General features: G+C 41.9%; 1 protein-coding gene across 4 annotated transcripts in view; it reads right to left on the minus strand.

Annotated features, from left to right (window-relative positions):
• CDCA7L (cell division cycle associated 7 like) overlaps positions 1-20,050 on the minus strand; it is a 50,483-nt gene extending 30,433 nt beyond the window's left edge. For 2 of the 4 annotated variants that reach the window (XM_036864127.1, XM_036864126.1), the window contains exon 1: positions 19,914-20,050. In XM_036864127.1, coding sequence (XP_036720022.1) covers positions 19,914-19,937 — 24 coding nt within the window. In that variant the 5' untranslated portion in view covers positions 19,938-20,050. Of the gene's footprint in view, positions 1-19,748; positions 19,845-19,913 lie in introns of those variants that run through there. The other 2 variants (XM_036864129.1, XM_036864128.1) reach the window with 2 other exon arrangements.
• Between the last annotated feature and the right edge of the window lie 380 nt (positions 20,051-20,430).

Here is a 20,430-nt window from a genome sequence, read left to right on the forward strand (position 1 = left end):
AAAAAGTACAGCTAATAGACCCAAAGGTAGCAGAAGGAAGGAAATAAAGATTATGGCAGAGATAAAGAATAGAAAACCAATAGAGAAAAATCAGTAAAACCAAAAGTTGGTTCTATGACAGTAACAAAATGGACAAACTTTTAGGTAGATTGACTAAGAGAAAAAAAGACAGAAGATCCAAATTATTGAAATAAAGCAGGTTCATTACTACCAACTGTGCAGAAATAAAAAGGATAATAAAAGAGTACTATGAACAATTATACGTCAACAAATTGGGCTAGCTAGATAAAATGGGTAAATTCCTAAAAACACACAACCTTCCAAGACTGATTCCTGAAGAACAGAAAACCCAAAAAGACCTCTAACTAGTAAGGATTTGAATCAATAATGAAAAACCTCCCAACAAAGTAAATCCCAGGACCAGAATTCTGTTTAACATTTAAAGAAAAATTAACACCGACCCTTCTCAAACTCTTCAAAAAAAACTGAAGAAGAGAGAATACCTCTTAACTCATTCTATGAGGCTGGGATTACCCTCACAGCAAAGCCACACAAAGAACCTACAAGAGAAGTACAGAGCAATATCCCTTATGATGCAAAAATCCTCAACAAAATACTAGCAAACCAAATTCAGCAGCACAGTAAAAGGACTATACAAGATGACCAAGTGGGATATACTTCTGGAATGCAACATCATTCAACATATGAAAATTGATCAATGTAATGCACTACATTAACCTGATGAAAGAAAAAAAAACATCTCAACTGATGCAGAAAAAGCATTTGACAAAATTCAATACACTTTCATGGTTTTAAAAAAACTCAACAATCACCAACCTAATAAAGGCAATACGTGAAAAACCCACAACTAATATCATACTCAATGGTGAAAGACTGAAAGCTTTCCCCTAAGATCGGGAACAAGACAAGGACACCCACTTTCACCACTTCTATTCGACATAGCATTTGAAGTTCTAATCAGAGCAATTAATACAACAAAAATAAATAAAAGGCATCTGAATTGGAAAGAAGGCAGTAAAATTATCTATTGGCAGGTGACATGACCATCTATGTAGAAAATCCTAAAGAGTCCACAAAAACTGTTAGCACTAATTAACGAATTGAATACAAATCAGTAGCATTTCTATACACTAACAATGAACAATCCGAAAAGGAAATTAAGAAAACAATTCCATTTATAAGAGCATCAAAAAAAAAAAAAAACCCTTAGGAATTTAACTTGGGCCACAAGGCTAAAGATTTATACACTGAAAACTGTAAGACATCACTGAATGAAATTACTGATGACATAAATAAATGGAAAGACATCACATGTTCATAGACTGGGAGACTTAATATTGTTTAGATGACAGTACTACCCAAAGCTATTATATACCCAATGCAATCCTCATCAAAATCACAGTAACATTTGTTTACAAAAATAAAAAAGCCCTTCTTAAAATTCATGTGGAATCTCAAGGGGCCCTAAAAAATCAAAACAATCTTCAAAATGAAAAACCTCATTGGAGGACTCACACTTACTGATTTAAATACTTACTACAAAGCTACACTACCCCAAACAGTATGGTCGTAGCATAAAGACAGACATTTATATCAGTGCAACAGAATACAGAGCCCAGAAATAAACCCTGAATAGATGGTGAAATGATCTTTGACTAGATGGTCAAATCATTTTTGACAAAGATGCCAAGACTGTTCAATGGGGAAAGGACAGTCTTTTCAACAAATGATGCTGGAAAAACTGGATTCCACATGCAAAGAATGAAGTTGGATCCTCACCTTACACCATCTACAAGATACTCAAAATGTGTCAAAGACCTAAACGTAAGAGGTAAAACTATAAAAACTGTTTCTTTCTTGGAAGAAAACACAGAAGGGAAAATTTATGACACTGGATTTAGCAATGATTACTTGGATATGACACCAAAGGCAGAGACAACAATAGGAAAAAAATAAATTGGACTTCATCAAAATTTAAAACTTTTCTGCACCAAAGGACACTACCAAGAGAATGAAAAAGGCAACCTAGAGAATGGGAGAAAATATTTGCAAATCATTTATATGAAAGAGGGTTAATATCCAGAATATGCAAAGAACTCATACAGCTCAACAACAACAAAACAAACAACCCAATTTAAAAATGAACAAAGGACTTGAACAAACAGTTCTCCAAATATATGCAGATGGCCAAAAAACAGCCGAAAAGATGCTCAACATCACTAATCTTTAGGGAAATGTAAATCAAAACCATAATGAGATATCACTTCATACCCATAAGGACGGTCATTATCAAAAAAATAAAAAATAAGTGTTGGTGAGTACGTGGAGAAACTGGAACATTTGTGCACTGTTAGTGGGAATGTAAAATGGTGCAGCCACTGTGGCAAACAATATGATAGTTCCCCAAAAAAATTAAACACAGAATAACCATACAATCCAACAATTCCACTTTTAGGTATACATCCAAAAGTATTGAAAGCAGCGATTCAAACATATTTTATACCAATGTTTATAGCAGCATTATTAATGATAGCAAACAGGTAGAAACAGACCATATGTCCATGGATGGATGAATGGATGAACAAAATGTGGTGTATACATATATATATATATATATACACACACACACACATATATATACACACACACATACATACAATGGATTATTATTCAGCTTTTAAAAAGAATGAAATTCTGATATATCTTTGAACATAGATGAATCTTGAAAACATTATGCTAAATGAAAAACATCAGACATGAAAGGACAAATATTGTATGACTCCAGTTATAAGAGGTACTTAGAATAGTCAAATTCATAGAGACAGAAAGTAGAATGGTGGTTACTAGAGGCTGGGGGGAAGGAGGAATAGAGCATATTGTTTAATGGGAATGGAGTTTCAGTTCAGGATGACGAAAAAGCTCTGGATATGAATAGTAGGGATGGTTGTACAACAATGTGACTGTACTTAATATCACTGAATTATACACTTGAAAATGGTTAAAATAGTAAAATTTATGTTATGTACATTCTACCACAATAAGAAAAGCAAACGAAAAAAAATCAGTGCTATTTTTAAAAGAAAAAATATAAGTGGGAAGAAATTTATAGACGTGTCTGTGTCTAGGGCTTAGAATAGTTATTCAGAAGGGTAGCCAAGGAACTGAAGTTTTGGCAGAGGTCCTGGGAGGGAAGTGAGCCAAACCACTTGGAAAGTTCTGGGTAATTTCCTTTTCCAGAAAGGTCAGCAGACAGGAAATGTGAAGCCAATGTTAAGATTTCTTTGTACTCTAAAAGACTGATTATCCAACCAGACTAGTCTGCTCTATGTTTTTCAACAAGCTGCTATTGACATTTTGGTGGCTTCTTCCTGTGGGACTCTCCTGCCCCGCCTGCCGCAGGGCACTTAACATCCCTGAACTCTGAACCACTTAATAACAGGCATATTCCCCCCACCGCACAACAACAAGCCAAAAGAAGCTCACATACTTCTATTACCACCACGACCCCAGTTCACTCAGCTGAGAACCAGACTGAATCCAAATTGAAATACGCGTGCCTTTGTGTGTCTGTCAGGACAGGGCAGGTTATAAAGCAGCAGCAAACAACTCCAAGTCTGAATGGTCTACAGCAAGAAAGGCTTCCTTCTCGTTCATATGACATGTTTGTCCCGGGCCAGCCCGGTGAACCCCTCCACACTGTCCTCACACAGGACCCAGGCTGACAGAACTTCCACCACCAGGAACACAGGCAGAGGCAGCAGCAGAGGGAGGGAGACGGGGTAGATGATGCACTGGCTTTAAAGAATTCCACCTGGACATGACACACAACACTTCTGCTCAAATGTCATTAGCCAGAGCACATCAAGTAGCTCTGCCTGTTTCAGGGGCCAGGAAAGTGCACTCCTCCCATTTACCCAGAAGGAAAAGAATAAGAATATTTGTACAGAGCTCTGACGGCTTCCAAACTATTACTGGAAAGCATCCTGTGAAGTAGAAGACGCTATGTCAATGTTCATTATTAAAAGCAATTACAGAGTGTAACTGTACCAACATGTGCCAGGCACCATGCTAAGGGATCTGATGAGCAAAGAGTCATAACGATGGGGTGACACAATCTATAGTCAATTTCAATGTGGTGTGATAAATACAAACAGGGAGGTCAGCCCAGGAGGGCACCTGACCCAGACGTTTGGTGATGGTCAGGAATAATTCTAAGAGCCTCGAGGTCGGCCACGTCCACACAGCTGTGGGACAAAGTCAGCCTACAGGACTTGCAGGAAATTCACGGGTGGAAGCAGGAGTCTGGAGAACATCAAGGCAGAGGGAACATAGTCTTTCAGGGGAGGCTAGTGTCCCTGTGCTCAACGCAGACAAGTACTGAACAGATCTTCACACTTTTGAGGGATGAAGAGGAAATCTCTTCATCCCACAGCCCAGCCCTGGAAGCCTTTACACAGGGATCCTCTTGACACACTTCTGCCCTGCTAGTGGAAAACACGCCAAACAATCCCTGGGATGCTGGCCCGTGCAGACTGCCAACGCCACTTGGCTCCTGGCTTTGTGTCACAGTGAATGTACACACTCCCTAAGAGTGTATCCTTTCTCAGCTCCTAATTACAGCCAGGGAAGAGGATCCACTTGCTACGATAAAGGTCATGAGGACAACTAGATGCTCTTTTCAGTGAGTTTTTGAAGCTGTCCGTGTGGGAAAAGAGAACGAAGTGTTCTTTTGTTTTTGTTTTTTTTTTTTAAGTCAGGTAAGGAAAGCCTTCTGTACGAGGCCATGTGCATGCGTGAGAAAGGCTGGATGAGACCCCACTGGCTTCAACTATTTTAATTAAAAAAATTCCCCCAATAAAAAGTGCCGGGGACCAATTGTGAGAAAAAAAAACAGAGAATTAAGAATAAATTTAGCAGCACAGTATTGGCACAAAAACAGAAATATGGATCAGTGGAACAGAGAGCCCAGAAATAAACCCACACATCTATGGTCAATTAATCTTCAACAAAGGAGGCAAGAACATACAATGGAGAAAAGACAGTCTCTTTAGCAACTGGTGTTGAGAAAGCTGGACAGCTACATGTAAATCAATGAAGTTAAAACACACCATCACACCATACACAAAAATAAACTCAAAATGGCTTAAAGACTTAAATATAAAACATGACACCATAAAACTCCTAGAATAGAAAATAGGCAAAACATTCTCTGCAAATCGTAGCAATGTTTTCTTAAGTCAGTCCCATAAAGTTATAGAAATAAAAGCAAAAATAAACAAATGGGGAGAGCTGAGGAGGAGCCTTCAAGATGGCAGAGGAGTAAGATGTGGACATCACCTTCCTCCCCACAAATACGTCAGAAATACATCTACGTGTGGAACACCTCCTACAGAACACCTACTGAACGCTGGCAGAAGACCTCAGACCTCCCAAAAGGCAAGAAACTCCCCACGTACCTGGGTAGGGCAAAAGAAAAAAGAAAAAAACAGACAAAAGAATAGGGAAGGGATCTGCACCTCTGGGAGGGAGCTTTAAAGGAGGAAAAGTTTCCAAACACTAGGAGGCCCCTTCACTGGTGGAGATGGGGGATGGCAGGGAGAAGCTTTGGAGCCACAGAGGAGAGCACAGCAACAGGGGTGCGGAGGGCAAAGCAGAGAGATTCCCGCACAGAGGATCAGTGCCGACCAGAACTCACCAGCCCGAGAGGCTTGTCTGCTCACCCGCTGGGACGGGCAGGGGCTGGGAGCTGAGGCTCGGGCTTCAGAGGTCAGATCCCAGGGAGAGGACTGGGGTTGGCTGCATGAACACAGCCTGAAGGGAACTAGTGTGCCACAGCTAGCCGGGAGGGAGTCCGGGAAAACGTATGGAACTGCCTAAGAGGCAAGAGACCACTGTTACGGGGTGCACAAGGAGAGGGGATTCAGAGCACCGCCTAAACGAACTCCAGAGACGGGCGCGAGCCGTGGCTATCAGCGCGGACCCCAGAGACGGGCATGAGACGCTAAGGCTGCTGCTGCCGCCACCAAGAAGCCTGTGTGCGAGCACAGGTCACTCTCCACACCGCCCCTCCCGGGAGCCTGTGCAGCCTGCCACTGCCAGGGTCCCGTGATCCAGGGACAACTTACCCGGGAGAACGCAAGGCACTCCTCAGGCTGGTGCAACATCACGCCGGCCTCTGCCGTCACAGGCTCACCCCGCATTCCATACCCCTGCCTTCCCCCGGCCTGAGTGAGCCAGAACCCCCGAATCAGCTGCTCCTTTAACCCCGTTCTGTCTGGGCGGGAACAGACGCCCTCAGGCGACCTACATGTAGAGGCGGGGCCAAATCCAAAGCTGAACCCCAGGAGCTGTACGAACAAAGAAGAGAAAGGGAAATCTCTCCCAGCAGCCTCAAAAGCAGCGGATTAAAGCTCCACAATCAACTTGATGTACCTGCATCTGTGGAAGACCTGAATAGACAACGAATCATCCCAAATTGAGGAGGTGGACTTTGGGAGAAACTGTAGACTGTAGGTTTGCTTTCTGCATCTAGTTTCCTTCTGGTTTTATGTTTACCTTAGTTTAGTATTTAGAGCTTATTATCATTGGTAGATTTGTTTATTGCTGGGTTGCTCTCTTCCTTTTTTTTTTAATACACATATATATATATATATTTTCTTTTTCTCTTTTTGTGAGTGTGTATGTGTATGTTTCTTTGTGTGATTTTGTCTGTATAGCTTTGCTTTTACCATCTGTCCTAGGACTCTATCTGTCCTTTTTTTTTAGTATAGTTTTTAGCACTTGTTATCATTGGTGGATTTGTTTTTAGGTTTGGCTGCTCTCTTCTTTCTTTCTTTTTCTTTTTTTTTATTACTTTTTTACGTTTTTATTTTTAATAATACTTTAAAAAAATTTTTATTTTGATAACTTGTTTATTTTATTTATCTTTTCTCCCTTTTCTTCTGAGCCGTGTAGCTCGTGTAGCTGACAGGGTCTTGGTGCTCCGGCCAGGTGTCAGGCATCAGCCTGAGGTGGGAGAGCTGAGTTCAGGACACTGATCCACCAGAGACCTCCCGGCTCCACGTAATATCAAATGGCAAAAGCTCTCCCAGAGATCTCCGTCTCAATGCTAAGACCCAGCCCCACTCAACAACCAGCAAGCTACAGTGCTGGACACCCTATGCCAAACAAATAGCAAGACAGGAACACAACCCCACCCATTAGCAGAGAGACTGCCTAAAATCATAATAACGTCACAGACACCCCAAAACACACCACTGGATGTGATCCTGCCCACCAGAAAGACAAGATCCAGCCTCATCCACCAGAACACAGGCACTAGTCCCCTCCACCAGGAAGCCTACACAACCCACTGAACCAACCTTAGCCACTGGGGGCAGACACCAAAAACAACGGGAACTACGAACCTGCAGCCTGCGAAAAGGAGACCCCAAACACAGTAAGTTAAGCAAAATAAGAAGACAGAGAAACACACAGCAGAGGAAGGAGCAAGGGAAAAACCCACCAGACCAAACAAATGAAGAGGAAACAGGCAGTCTACCTGAAAAAGAATTCAGAGTAATGATAGTAAAGATGATCCAAAATCTTGGAAATAGAATGGAGAAAGTACAAGAAACTTTTAACAAGGCCCTAGGAGAACTAAAGAGCAAACACAAACAATGATGAACAACAAAATAAATGAAATGAAAGTTTCTCTAGAAGGGATCAATAGCAGAATAACTGAGGAAGAAGAACGTATAGGTGACCTGAAAGATAAAATAGTTGAGATAACTACCACAAAGCAGAATAAAGAAAAAACAATGAAAAGAATTGAGGACAGTCTCAGAGACCTCTGGGACAACATTAAACACACCAACATTCGAATTATAGGAGGTCCCAGAAGAAGAAGAGAAAAAGAAAGGGACTGAGAAAATATTAGAAGAGATTATAGTTGAAATTTCCCTAATATGGGAAAGGAAATAATCAAGTCCAGAAAGCACAGAGAGTCCCATACAGGATAAATCCAAAGAGAAACATGCCAAGACACATATTAATCAAACTATCAAAAATTAAATACAAAGAAAAAAATATTAAAAGCAGCAAGGAAAAAGCAGAAATTAACATAGAAGGGAATCCCCATAAGGTTAACAGCTGATCTTTCAGCAGAAACTCTGCAAGCCAGAAGGGAGTGGCAGGACATATTTAAAGTGATGAAAGGGAAAAACCTACAACCAAGATTACTCTACCCAGCAAGGACCTCAGTCAGATTCGACGGAGAAATTAAAACCTTTACAGACAAGCAAAAGCTAAGAGAATTCAGCACCACCAAACCAGCTTTACAACAAATGCTAAAGGAACTTCTCTAGACAGGAAACACAAGAGAAGGAAAAGACCTACAATAACAAACACAAAACAATTAAGAAAATGGTAATAGGAACATACATATCAATAACTACCTTAAATGTAAATGGATTAAATGTTCCAACCAAACAACATAGATGGGCTGAATGGATACAACAAGACCCGTATATATGCTGTCTACAAGAGACCCACTTCAGACGTAGGGACACACACAGACTGAAAGTGAGGGGATGGAAAAAGATATTCCATGCAAATGGAAATCAAAAGAAAGCTGGAGTAGCAATACTCATATCAGACAAAATAGACTTTAAAATAAACACTATTACAAGAGACAAAGAAGGACACTACATAATGATCAAGAGATCAATCCAAAAAGAAGATATAACAATTGTAAATATTTATGCACCCCAACATAGGAGCACCTCAATACATAAGGCAAATGCTAACAGACATAAAAGGGGAAATAGACAGTAACACAATACTAGTAGGGGACTTTAACACCCCACTTACACCAATGAACAGATCATCCAAAATGAAAATAAATAAGGAAACACAAGCTTAAATGATCCATTAAACAAGATGGACTGAATTGATACTTACAGGACATTCCATCCAAAAACAACAGAATACACTTTCTTCTCAAGTGTTCATGGAACATTCTCCAGGATAGATCATATCTTGGGTCACAAATCAAGTCTTGGTAAATTTACAAATACTGAAATCATATCAAGTATCTTTTTGACCACAACGCTATGAGACTAGATACAAATTACAGGCAAAAAATCTGTAAAAAATACAAACACATAGGGGCTAAACAATATGCTACTAAGTAACCAAGAAATCACTGAAGAAATCAAAGAGGAAATCAAAAAATGCCTAGAACCAAATGACAATGAAAACACGATGACCCAAAACCTATGGGATGCAGCAAAAGCAGTTCTAAGAGGGAACTTTATAGCAATACAATCCTACCTCAAGAAACAAGAAACATCTCAAATAAACAACCTAACCCTACACTTACAGCAATCACAGAAAGAAGAACAAAAAAACCCCAAAGTTATCAGAAGGAAAGAAATCATAAAATCAGATCAGAAATAAATGAAAAAGAAATTAAGGAGACAATGGGAAAGATGAATAAAACTAAAAGCTGGTTCTTTGAGAAGATAAACAAAATTGATAAACCATTAGCCAGACTCATCAAGAAAAAAAGGGAGAAGACTCAAATCAATAGAATTAGAAATGAAAAAGAAGTAACAATTGACACTGCAGAAATACAAAGGATCATGAGAGATTACTACAAGCAACTCTATGCCAATAAAATGGACAACCTGGAAGAAATGGATTCTTATAAAAGCACAACCTTCCAAGACTGAAGTAGGAAGAAATAGAAAATATGAACAGACCAATCACAAGCACTGAAATTGAGACTGTGATTAAAAATCTTCCAACAAACATAAGCCCAGAACCAGATGGCTTCACAGGCGAATTCTACCAAACATTTAGAGAAGAGCTAACACCTATCCTTCTCAAACTCTTCCAAAATATTGCAGAGGGAAGAACACTCCCAAACTCATTCTATGAGGCCACCATCACCCTGATACCACAACCAGACAACGATGTCACAAAAAAAGAAAACTACAGGCCAATATCACTGATGAACATAGATGCAAAAATCCTCAACAAAATACTAGCAAACAGAATCCAACAGCACATTAAAAGGATCAAACACCATGATCAACAGGGGTTTATCCCAGGAATGCAAGGATTCTTCAATATAGGCAAATCAATCAATATGATAAACCATATTAACAAACTGAAAGAGAAAAACCAGATGATGATCTCAATAGATGCAGAAAAAGCTTTCAATAAAATTCAACACCCATTTATGATAAAAACGCTCCAGAAAGTAGGCATAGAGGGAACTTACCTCAACATAATAAAGGTCGTATATGACAAACCCACAGCCAACATCGTTCTCAATGGTGAAAAACTGAAACCATTTCCACTAAGATCAGGAACAAGACAAGGTTGCCCACTCTCACCACTATTATTCAACACTGTTTTGGAAGTTTTAGCCACAGCGATAAGAGAGGAAGAAGAAATAAAAGGAATCCAAATCTGAAAAGAAATAGTAAAACTGTCACTGTTTGCAGATGACATGATACTATACATAGAGAATCCTAAAGATGCTACCAGAAAACTACTGGAGCTAATCAATGATTTTGGTAAAGTAGCAGAATACAAAATTAATGCACAGAAATCTCTTGCATTCCTATACACTAATGATGAAAAATCTGAAAAAGAAATTAAGGAAACACTTCCATTTACCACTGCGACAAGAAGAATAAAATACCTAGGAATAAACCTACCTAAGGAGGCAAAAGACCTGTATGCAGAAAACCATAAAACACTGATGAAAGAAATTAAAGATGATACAAACAGATGGAAAGATATACCCTGTTCTTTGATTAAAAGAGTCAACATTGTGAAAATGACTATACTACAGAAAGCTATCTACAGATTCAATGCAATCCGTATCAAACTACCAATGGCATTTTTCACAGAACTAGAACAAAAAGTTTCACAATTTGTATGGAAACACAAAAAACCTCAAATAGCCAAAACAATCTTGAGAAAGGAAAACAGAGCCGGAGAAATCAGGCTCCCTGACTTTAGACTATACTACAACGCTACAGTAATCAAGATAGTATGGTGCTGGCACAGAAACAGAAATATAGATCAGTGGAACAGGATAGAAAGCCCAGAGATAAACCCACGCTCATATGGTCACCTTATCTTTGATAAAGGAGGCAAGAATATACAATGGAGAAAAGACAGCCTCTTCAATAAGTGGTGCTGGGAAAACTGGACAGCTACGTGTAAAAGCATGAAATTAGAACACTCCCTAACACCATACACAAAAATAAATTCAAAATGGATTAAAGACCTGCATGTAAGGTCAGACACTATAAAACTCTTAGAGGAAAACATAGGCAGAACACTCCATGACATAAATCACAGCAAGATCCTTTTAGACCCACCTCCTAGAGAAATGGAAATAATAAAAACAAACAAATGGGACCTAATGAAACTTAAAAGCTTTTGCACAGCAAAGGAAACCATAAACAAGACGAAAAGACAACCCTCAGAATGGGAGAAGACATTTGCAAACAAAGGATTAATCTCCAAAATTTACAAGCAGCTCATAGAGCTCAATATGAAAAAAAAAAAAACCTAATCCAAAAATGGGCAGAAGACCTCAATAGACATTTCTCCAAAGAAGATATACAGATTGCCAACAAACACATGAAAGGATGCTCAACATCATTTATCATTAGAGGAATGCAAATCAAAACTACAATGAGGTATCACCTCACACTGGTCAGAATGGCCATCATCAAAAAATCTACAAACAATAAATGCTGGAGAGGGTGTGGAAAAAAGGGAACCCTCTTGCACTGCTGGTGGGAAGGTAAACTGGTACAGCCACTATGGAGAACAGTACGGAGGTTCCTTAAAAAACTAAAAATAGAACTACCATACGACCCAGCAATCCCACTACTGGGCATATACCCTGAGAAAACCATAATTCCAAAAGAGTCATGTACCACAATGTTCATTGCAGCTCTATTTACAATAGCCAGGACATGGAAGCAACCTAAGTGTCCACTGACAGATGACTGGATAAAGAAGATGTGGCACATATATACAATGGACTATTACTCAGCCATAAAAAGAAACGAAACTGAGTTATTTGTAGTGAGGTGGATGCACCTAGAGTCTGTCATACAGAGTGAAGTAAGTCAGAAAGAGAAAAACAAATACCGTATGTTAACACATATATATGGAATCTAAAAAAAAAAAAAAAGTGGTTCTGAAGAAACTAGGGGCAGGACAGGAATAAAGACGCAGATGTAGAGAATGGACTTGAGGACACAGGGAGGGGGAAGGGTAAGCTAGTACAAAGTGAGAGAGTGGCATTGACATATATATACACTACCAAATGTAAAACAGATAGCTAGCAGGAAGCAGCTGCATAGCACAGGGAGATCAGCTCGGCGCTCTGTGACCACCTAGAGGGGTGGGATAGGGAGGGTGGGAGGGAGATGCAAGAGGGAGGAGATATGGGGATATATGTATATGTACAGCTGATTCACTATGTTATAAAGCAGAAATTTACACAGCATTGTAAAGAATTATACTCCAATAAAGACATTTTAAAAAATTAATTAATTAATTAAACAAATGGGACCTAAATAATCTAATAAGCTTTTGCACAGCAAAAGAAACCATGAAGAAAACGATAAGACAGCCTACACAATGGGAGAAAATATTTGCAAATGATGTGACCAACAAGGGTCTAACTTTCAAAATATACTAACAGATCATATAGCTCAATATCAAAAAAACAAACAACCCAACCAAAAAAAGGGCAGAAGACCTAAATAGACATTTCACCAAACAAAACATGCAGATGGCCAACAGGCACATGAAAACATGCTCAACATCGGTAACTATTAGAGAAATGCAAATCAAAACTACAGTGAGGTTATCACCTCACACTGGTCAGAATGGCCATCTTTAAAAAGTCTGCAAATAACAAATGCTGGAGAGGGTGTGGAGAAAAGGGAACACTCCTACACTGTTGGTAGGCACGAATGTAAACTGGTGCAGCCACGATGGAGAACAGTATGGAAGTTCCTCAGAAAACTAAGAATAGAATTACCATATGATCCAGCAATCCCACTCCTGGGCATACATCTGGACAAAACTATAATTCAAAAAGATACATGCATCCCTATGTTCATAGCAGCACTATTCACAATAAGCAAAACATAGAAACAACCTAAACGTCCATCAACAGATGAACAGATAAAGTATGGTACATATATACAATGGAATATTATTCAGCCATAAAAAAGAATGAAATAATACTATTTGCAGCAACATGGATGGACCTAGAGATTATCATACTAAGTGAAGTAAGTTAGAAAAACACAAATACCATGATATCATTTTTACGTGGAATTTAAAATATGACATAAACTTATTGACAAAACAGAAACAGACTCACAGACATAGAAAACAAACTTATGGTTACCAAAGGGGAAAGGGGGTGGTGGGGGAAGGCTAAATTAAGAGTTTGGGATTTGCAAATATTATATGAAAATATATATAATAAAATGTATATAAAACAGGTAAACAACAAGGTCCTACTGTTCATCACAGGGAACTATATTCAATATCCTATAATAAACCGTAATGGAAAGGGATATGAAAAAGAATATATATATGTATAACTGAATCACTTTTGCTGTACATCAGAAACTAACACAACACTGTAAAACAACTATACTTCAATAAAAAATCAAAACCGAAAAAAAGATGATAGTTGAATGTACTTTTATTTTTCTTAACTTTCCATTTTAAACCAGTGCTAACGGAGAACAAAATAAAGGGCGCTAGCCATTCTGCATTAAAAAATATTCTTAGGGAATTCGGTATCAGTGCAAGCTTCCCCCCCACCCCCCGTCTTAAACACCCTCAGAGTCACAGAGCTTTAAGTGAAAAGACAGTGTGGGGTGGGGGACAGGGCAAGGAGATATCTTTCCTCTTTCAGTGTTTATTAAAGGTTTGATTGCTAAATTCTATACTTGGCAGTTCCATTCCTTACGCTGGGGAGCTCAGTGACAGCCCGAGGGCTCTCAGAACCACAGGTGGGACAGGGGAGGGGAATTTTTTTCCCACAAGAATAGTTTTAAATAGCATTTTTGTATTAAAACAAATAAAAATGTATCACGGAATAGGCATGAGTTTTTAAAGACAAAACTGGAGATTAATGAGAAAATCTCCTGCACAGGCAGGGTGGGACTGCACACCTCCAGGCCTCTGGAACAGGTACGAACTGGCCTCCACCATTAGTTAGTCCAAGAGAAAACTGCCAGAAGCCCTGCACCATCTTGTCATAACTCATGCCTGCACTCACTATACACTGACAACCCTAAACCATCTTTCTTAAAAAATTCAACAAACATTTAACAGCTACGATATGCCAGGCCCTTCACACACAGGGATAATTATCACTGTGGCCTGCCACGTGATTTGGGGTGACCAACCATTACCGGGGGGTAAATCCTGGGCCCTCCTAACAGAGGAGGAGTTCTACCAGCAGGCAGCTGAGGGAGGGCCAGGGCTTGTGCTAAAAGACTCAAAGGCCAGAGCTCACTCACAAAGGCAAGGCACTCGCCAGGTCCATGGGATCCTCCAGTAGTAGAGCTTAAATATGGGGGGCTGCCCACACAGCAGTGCTGCTGCTATGGAGGGTTTGGGGGAACGGGAGAGGGGGTTTGTGGGGAGGGATCCCTGGACCACGTCCAGCCCTGAGGATACGGGTTCAACTGGTAGGACACAAGACACCTGGGAAGGTGTCACCACACACCTGGTAGCCTGGACTGCCCAGAAGCACAGTCCTCAGGACTCATACTTCTTACTTTGGTATTCGATATGCTCCTTTGTTAATGTTTTAAGTGCAACATGCAACCAGAAAATGCCTAGATCTTAAGTGCAGAGCTTGGTGAAGTTTTACAAACTGCACTTACCCATTGTAACCAGCACCCACATCAAGAAATACAGTTTCTTTTTTTTTTAGCTCTCAGTAACCACTTTATAATGAGTGAACCTACTGTCTGACCTTTGGACATCCGAACTTCAATGAACACACATTTTCGGGAATGCCATCTAGAAGATGATTTATAGTTAAAATAAGCAAGACCAAAGAAAGCTTAACTTAGAGGCTCTAAGTTCAGGACGAAAACAGTCATTATTTCAGGTCAGTTATCATGAGCCCTGATTCTAACCTGGGCAAAAAGTGCCTTCTCTCAGCTAATACAGAAAAACAAATGGGGAAATGCCTTAGAAAAAAAATACGTGAGAGGTTCCCATCTACTGAAAATCACGCACATTCTACCAGATAGTAAGTACATTGACAGGTAAACAGCAATTAAAAACAGAGTTGACTTCAACACAGGGCATACGGTATGTACCACCCCAAGACATTCACTGCAAAGTTTCTTACATTTATTTGTTAATAATTTAAAACTTTCCAACATAAAATACACACCTGAATGAAACATTACACAGTCATTGAAAATGAAAACCATAAAGACCTCCAAGCCACTCAGAAAAATAGTACTGACAGTGCTAAAGAAAGCAGAATTCAAACAGCAATCATACTATAAAAGTTCAGCAAAAATGGTGACTTGGACACAGGCAAACACTGAATGGAAAATGTCTAGAAAACGATGCCCAGGGAGTAGAGAGGTAGAGCAATAGTTCCATTGTTGTTTCCTTTTCAGCTTCTATGAACAGCATATTACTTGCACAAAAAAAAATTCATCCAGAAGTCATTCCTATGTAAAAACTTTGTGGATCTTATTCATATTCCCAAGCTGACTTTTACAGACAGCATCCAAGGAATCCTACTCAAACCATAACTTGTCCAGTTCCTTAAAAAGAATCAGATCAGCTGCTGTTAACGCCCCAGCCCTTCTCTTTAAACGGAGGGGCAAAGGTATCATAAGAAAACCCCAAAGCGCTGACATCCCCTTTTATTTAAATACTACGTTAAACTTGGTGTGTCCTTGCTTATCTCAATGGCATGGTAAGTTGAGGAAGGATTTCTAGCCTCATAACATTTCAGCGCAAGTTGTGTGACCTGACAAGACCTGGTGATTCTAACAGCAAGAGTCAAGCCCCGGCTCTGGAGACAGAATTCTGGCTCAGCTCCTTCCTTGCCAGGCTGCCCTGAGCAAATCACTCTATTAGGCTTATCTTTAAAATGCAGATAATACAACCTACTTCAGAGAACTACAGTGAGGCTTAAATCTGTTAATGTTAAGTACCTAGCACAGTATGACTTTTAAAAGGAAATGATTGTTTCCCTTCCTTGGAGGATGCGGGGCAGGTTGGGGGGGTTGGGGAAGGATGACTCTTAAGGTCTTCTCCCATCCCCGAAACCCAAGGCCGCCTAGGTCCCTACAGCTCAGAGCAGGAGCCAGCTGAGCTCTGGCAAAGGCAGAAGAGGCAAAGAGTTCCAGGGTGACCATTGATTGGGGGGGGGGGGGGCTGGGGAACGAACAGTGTTTTCTGTCTTTGTTTCTTCCACCATTAACTGACATAATACCTAGCACACAGTAGGTGCTAAAAGAACATCTGACAAATGGACTAACCCAGTCAGGGGGCCTTCTGGCATAAGCTGATGATCATGAAGAAAAACAGGCAGGAAACCATCAACTACTTGAACTAAAATTCTGGTCCCTTTCACTGCAAGACTCCACAACCCACTTTTGCACTATACACAGGGTGCTGGCATTTACCACTATGGAAGAAAACTATCCTGCGTGTTAACTTCAGCGATATGCCTACTGTGCCTCTGAATGGTCCTGTTTAAAAACATCCACAAACCACTGCTTTTCAAAAGGAAAAGGAAATGGTCCCCCAAATATTTTATCTCGATCCCTCCCCATGTACCCTGCATCAATTCCACTTTGATGCATAAAGCTGTGTCCTTTACAAAACAAAACTGTATCTTGGAGGTAAAAAGTCTAAACTACAGCTCGAAGAGAGTAATAGAGAACTCTCAAGGGCGATGTAAAACTAGGACGCCTAGACTACTCTATTCGAATGGCTTTATTGAACTTTTTTGTTAACTTACTGTACTGTTCCTAAACTGTTTTAAGTCACATAAGTATCTTACAGTTTTCTGTCCTGTGTACCTGACCAGATCGGAATTGCTGTGCTATCTGAGGTTTCTCCTGATCACTGAGAATTCGGCTCTTTTATGGATGGGAGGTCAGCAGTACATCAAAACGACGAATGTGCTGGCCTTCTAAGAAGTCACAAACGACCCCCCTCTGTGACCAGTTTCTGGGGCTCTGGGCACACATTTTAAGCCACAGGATCAGATGGGTACACTTTGTGGCTGTGAGGTCACTATCAGAAAAATGCCTTTTCTCCTGCAAACAGCATGTTCCATGCATATTCATGAGAACTTTTAGCATCATTTCCTTCTCTAAGGGTCCAACCTGCACCCTAGCAGTAGAAGACAGTAAAAGGACCACACTGACATTCAGGACCTCCCAGCCTCTCTGCTAAGAAGCTGAGGCAGTCCCATCCTCCAGCTCCTGCAAGCTTCACTGCTGAGCGCTCTCAGTAAGGGACCATCCCCTCGTCTTTACTGGCCATTATTCCTATCATTCAATACAAAAGCACAAAGATACAGTGGTCAGCCCAACAAGGACTACAGCCCAGGGGAGGTGTGATCACTGTCAGAGGACATCAAATCCGACACACTGTTGAGGAGGCTGCAGAAAAGCAGAGGCTAGAAAGGAGTTCAGAGTTTAAACGAATTTCTTGTTTCCTCCCTGCCTAGTTCCCTTTACTCATAACATCGGGCCTAAGCTGCTTTACTGAAGCCCCTTCCAGCTCTATACCTTACAAGGGATGGAAATTATATCTGCTGTAGGCGTTAGATTAAAACCCACTGCACCCTGGTTTGAGCCTTCCTTCAGTGTGCACTCATGCCGCTTCAGGCCGTTCACCACACTGCTTTATATGTAAGGCTGAGGTACAGAGAAGAACCACACGAACTTATCATCCTGCTGGGCCTGATGTGTTCATTAAGTGCTCTTATTCGCAGTCACCTGCCCACCCCATAGAACCACTCTCCACCCATTTAAATTAAAGAGGCTATAATACACCCACACTTAAATTATGATGAACAGGAACATTTCCACTGGAAAAATCCTCACACATCTTAATTCGCCCTGTCAATTAGGAGGTCTTTTGACAAGGGGGGGAAAAAAAAAAAAAACCTGATCATCTTACAAAAGTAATTTGCCCTAATGGGTGCATAATGGGTCAGATATAATCTGTGGCTTACCGGCCACATGGTAAATAGTTTGCTTAACACTTTAGAGCTACCAAAAGTTAGCCTCATTATTTGACAGTAAAATGTTCACCTCCAACTACACATTCTGGGACATTTTAAATTTCTTAAGCAGGAACTGTGTATATAAGTAGTGGATGATGCAGCACCACCAGAAGAACAGGTTTCAGAAATGATACATCATCAAGATACATTTTCTGATGAAATTCACAAGCTCCTTCCAGAAGGGTTTAAATCCTGGAGAAACCCAAACCTCCTAAAAGCCTAGGATACTAATTATATGGTAAAGGTCAGTGGCAAAAACAAAAACAATAACTAAGGCTGTCCCATCCCTTCTTGAGTTAGTTTTCCTTGCTTTTAATATCTCACTTCACTGGAGAAATTTTAAAAATACTCTTTCTCTTAAACATCCACAATAGATTTTTCTCAAGTGTCCACTTCCAGGAAGCCTTTCAGAAATCACCAAATGGCCAAAGCGACTATTAGTGGCTTGGTCTTTAATCTGCCGCCAGACCCAGGCAGGTGACAGCGTCACGGGCTCAGGTACCACCGGCCACCCCGGCAGCTGGGCCCCGGTCGCTTCGCGTCTCCCAAATCCTGCGGATGCCCAGCACCCAGGTGGAGAAAGGAGGTAAACACCAGCCAAAGGTAAGGTGGAAGCAGTGAGTCAGAGGCGCTCACAAAAGCAAGAAAAAACCCAACCCTCATACAAAGCATCTCTCGGGCTCCTACAAGCTGCTTCCTTTCTAAAAGGTTTATTTTTAGTTCGTTTGAAAAAGTTTTTATTGCTTACCTCTGAATAAATTATGTATATTCATTACTAGAAAGTAGAGAAAAGCGCTTTTAAAAAGTAAAAAAGAAAACTGAAGCTAAGTCCACATCCCACCACCCATTGTAATATTTGGGAGCTTGTTAATGAGATTTTTAAGACCTAGTTAAAACCATAATGGGTACCTGCGGTGGTGCTGTATACACGGTTTGGGAGCTTGGGGCTTTTTGTTTTTTAACCTGGTCTAATGACGCTGCCAGTTCCCCCAAACGGTTACAAGTTCCTTAAAAACATTTCCAAAAGTTCTAGAACAAATACAAAAGCAACTATTTTTAAACTCCATTATCCAAGTTGAATTGGCCCGATTCTCGACTACGTTTTTTTAGAAAATCACACTTAAACTTATCTCCCTGCCAATGCCGGAAAAAGTGGGGGGCGCGCACCGAAAAAGCTTCCCCCTCCCCCAGTCCCACGAGCACCGCAAACGCAGTCGCTGCGCCGCTGCGGCCTCCCCGCCTGCACTGCCCTGGAGTTCATCCGCTCCCGGGGCTCGCGGCCGCAGCGACCCAGCGGGCTACCCCGATGCCCCACCCGGGCCAGCGGCGAGCGCCCGCGTGCGGCGGCACCCAGCCTCTCCGCTCCAGGTGGCACAACCGTAAACACCGCACACACCTGCGGAGCGTACCCGCTCCGGCGTCGGCGGGACTGGGCGCGCCCGATCCACAACGCGGCAGCCGAGGGCCACGTTTCCAGCCCAAGGCGGGGCGCAGGGCCAAGCGCAAAGGGAAGGCAGGCCGAGGGTGCGTCCGGGGCTGCGGCGGGCGGCCAGATCCTCACCTGCGAGCCAGTCGCCAACTCCATTCTTCCCCGCTGGGCTCCGGCCTCCTCCCAGCACGCGGCCACGGGAGCCTGGCTCGCCACGGGCCCGGCGCACGGAGGTCGCCCGCGGCCTCGCAGCGCGCTCGCTCCGCCCGGAGCTCCGGCGGGCCGGGGGAGGGGCGCACTCGGCGCCCGGGACAGGGGGAGCGCCCCGCGCCGGCCAGTCGGCGCCGCGGCGCCAGCCCTCGAGGCTCCTCTTACAGGACCCAAACTTCGCGACCGGTGAACTTCGCTTTGCAGGCGGCGCAAGAGGGGCTGCAGCTGGGAGCCGCCCGAGGTGGCTGCCAATCTGGGGGCGCCGGGATCCCCCCTGCAGTGGAGGGAGGGAGTGGAGCCGTCCGGCCCGGTTTCGCGCGGGAGAAATGAGAGGGGGCAGTCCCGGCGCAGCCTCCCGCTGGCACGCCCGGCTGCGGCGCCCGCCGAATCTTTGCAGGGTTTGTTCCAGGTAGTACCCTGGAGCGCAGAGCCTCTGCGG

The sequence above is a fragment of the Balaenoptera musculus genome, chromosome 9 (assembly GCF_009873245.2).
Source record: "Balaenoptera musculus isolate JJ_BM4_2016_0621 chromosome 9, mBalMus1.pri.v3, whole genome shotgun sequence".
In the NCBI taxonomy this organism is placed as follows: Eukaryota; Metazoa; Chordata; class Mammalia; order Artiodactyla; family Balaenopteridae; genus Balaenoptera; species Balaenoptera musculus.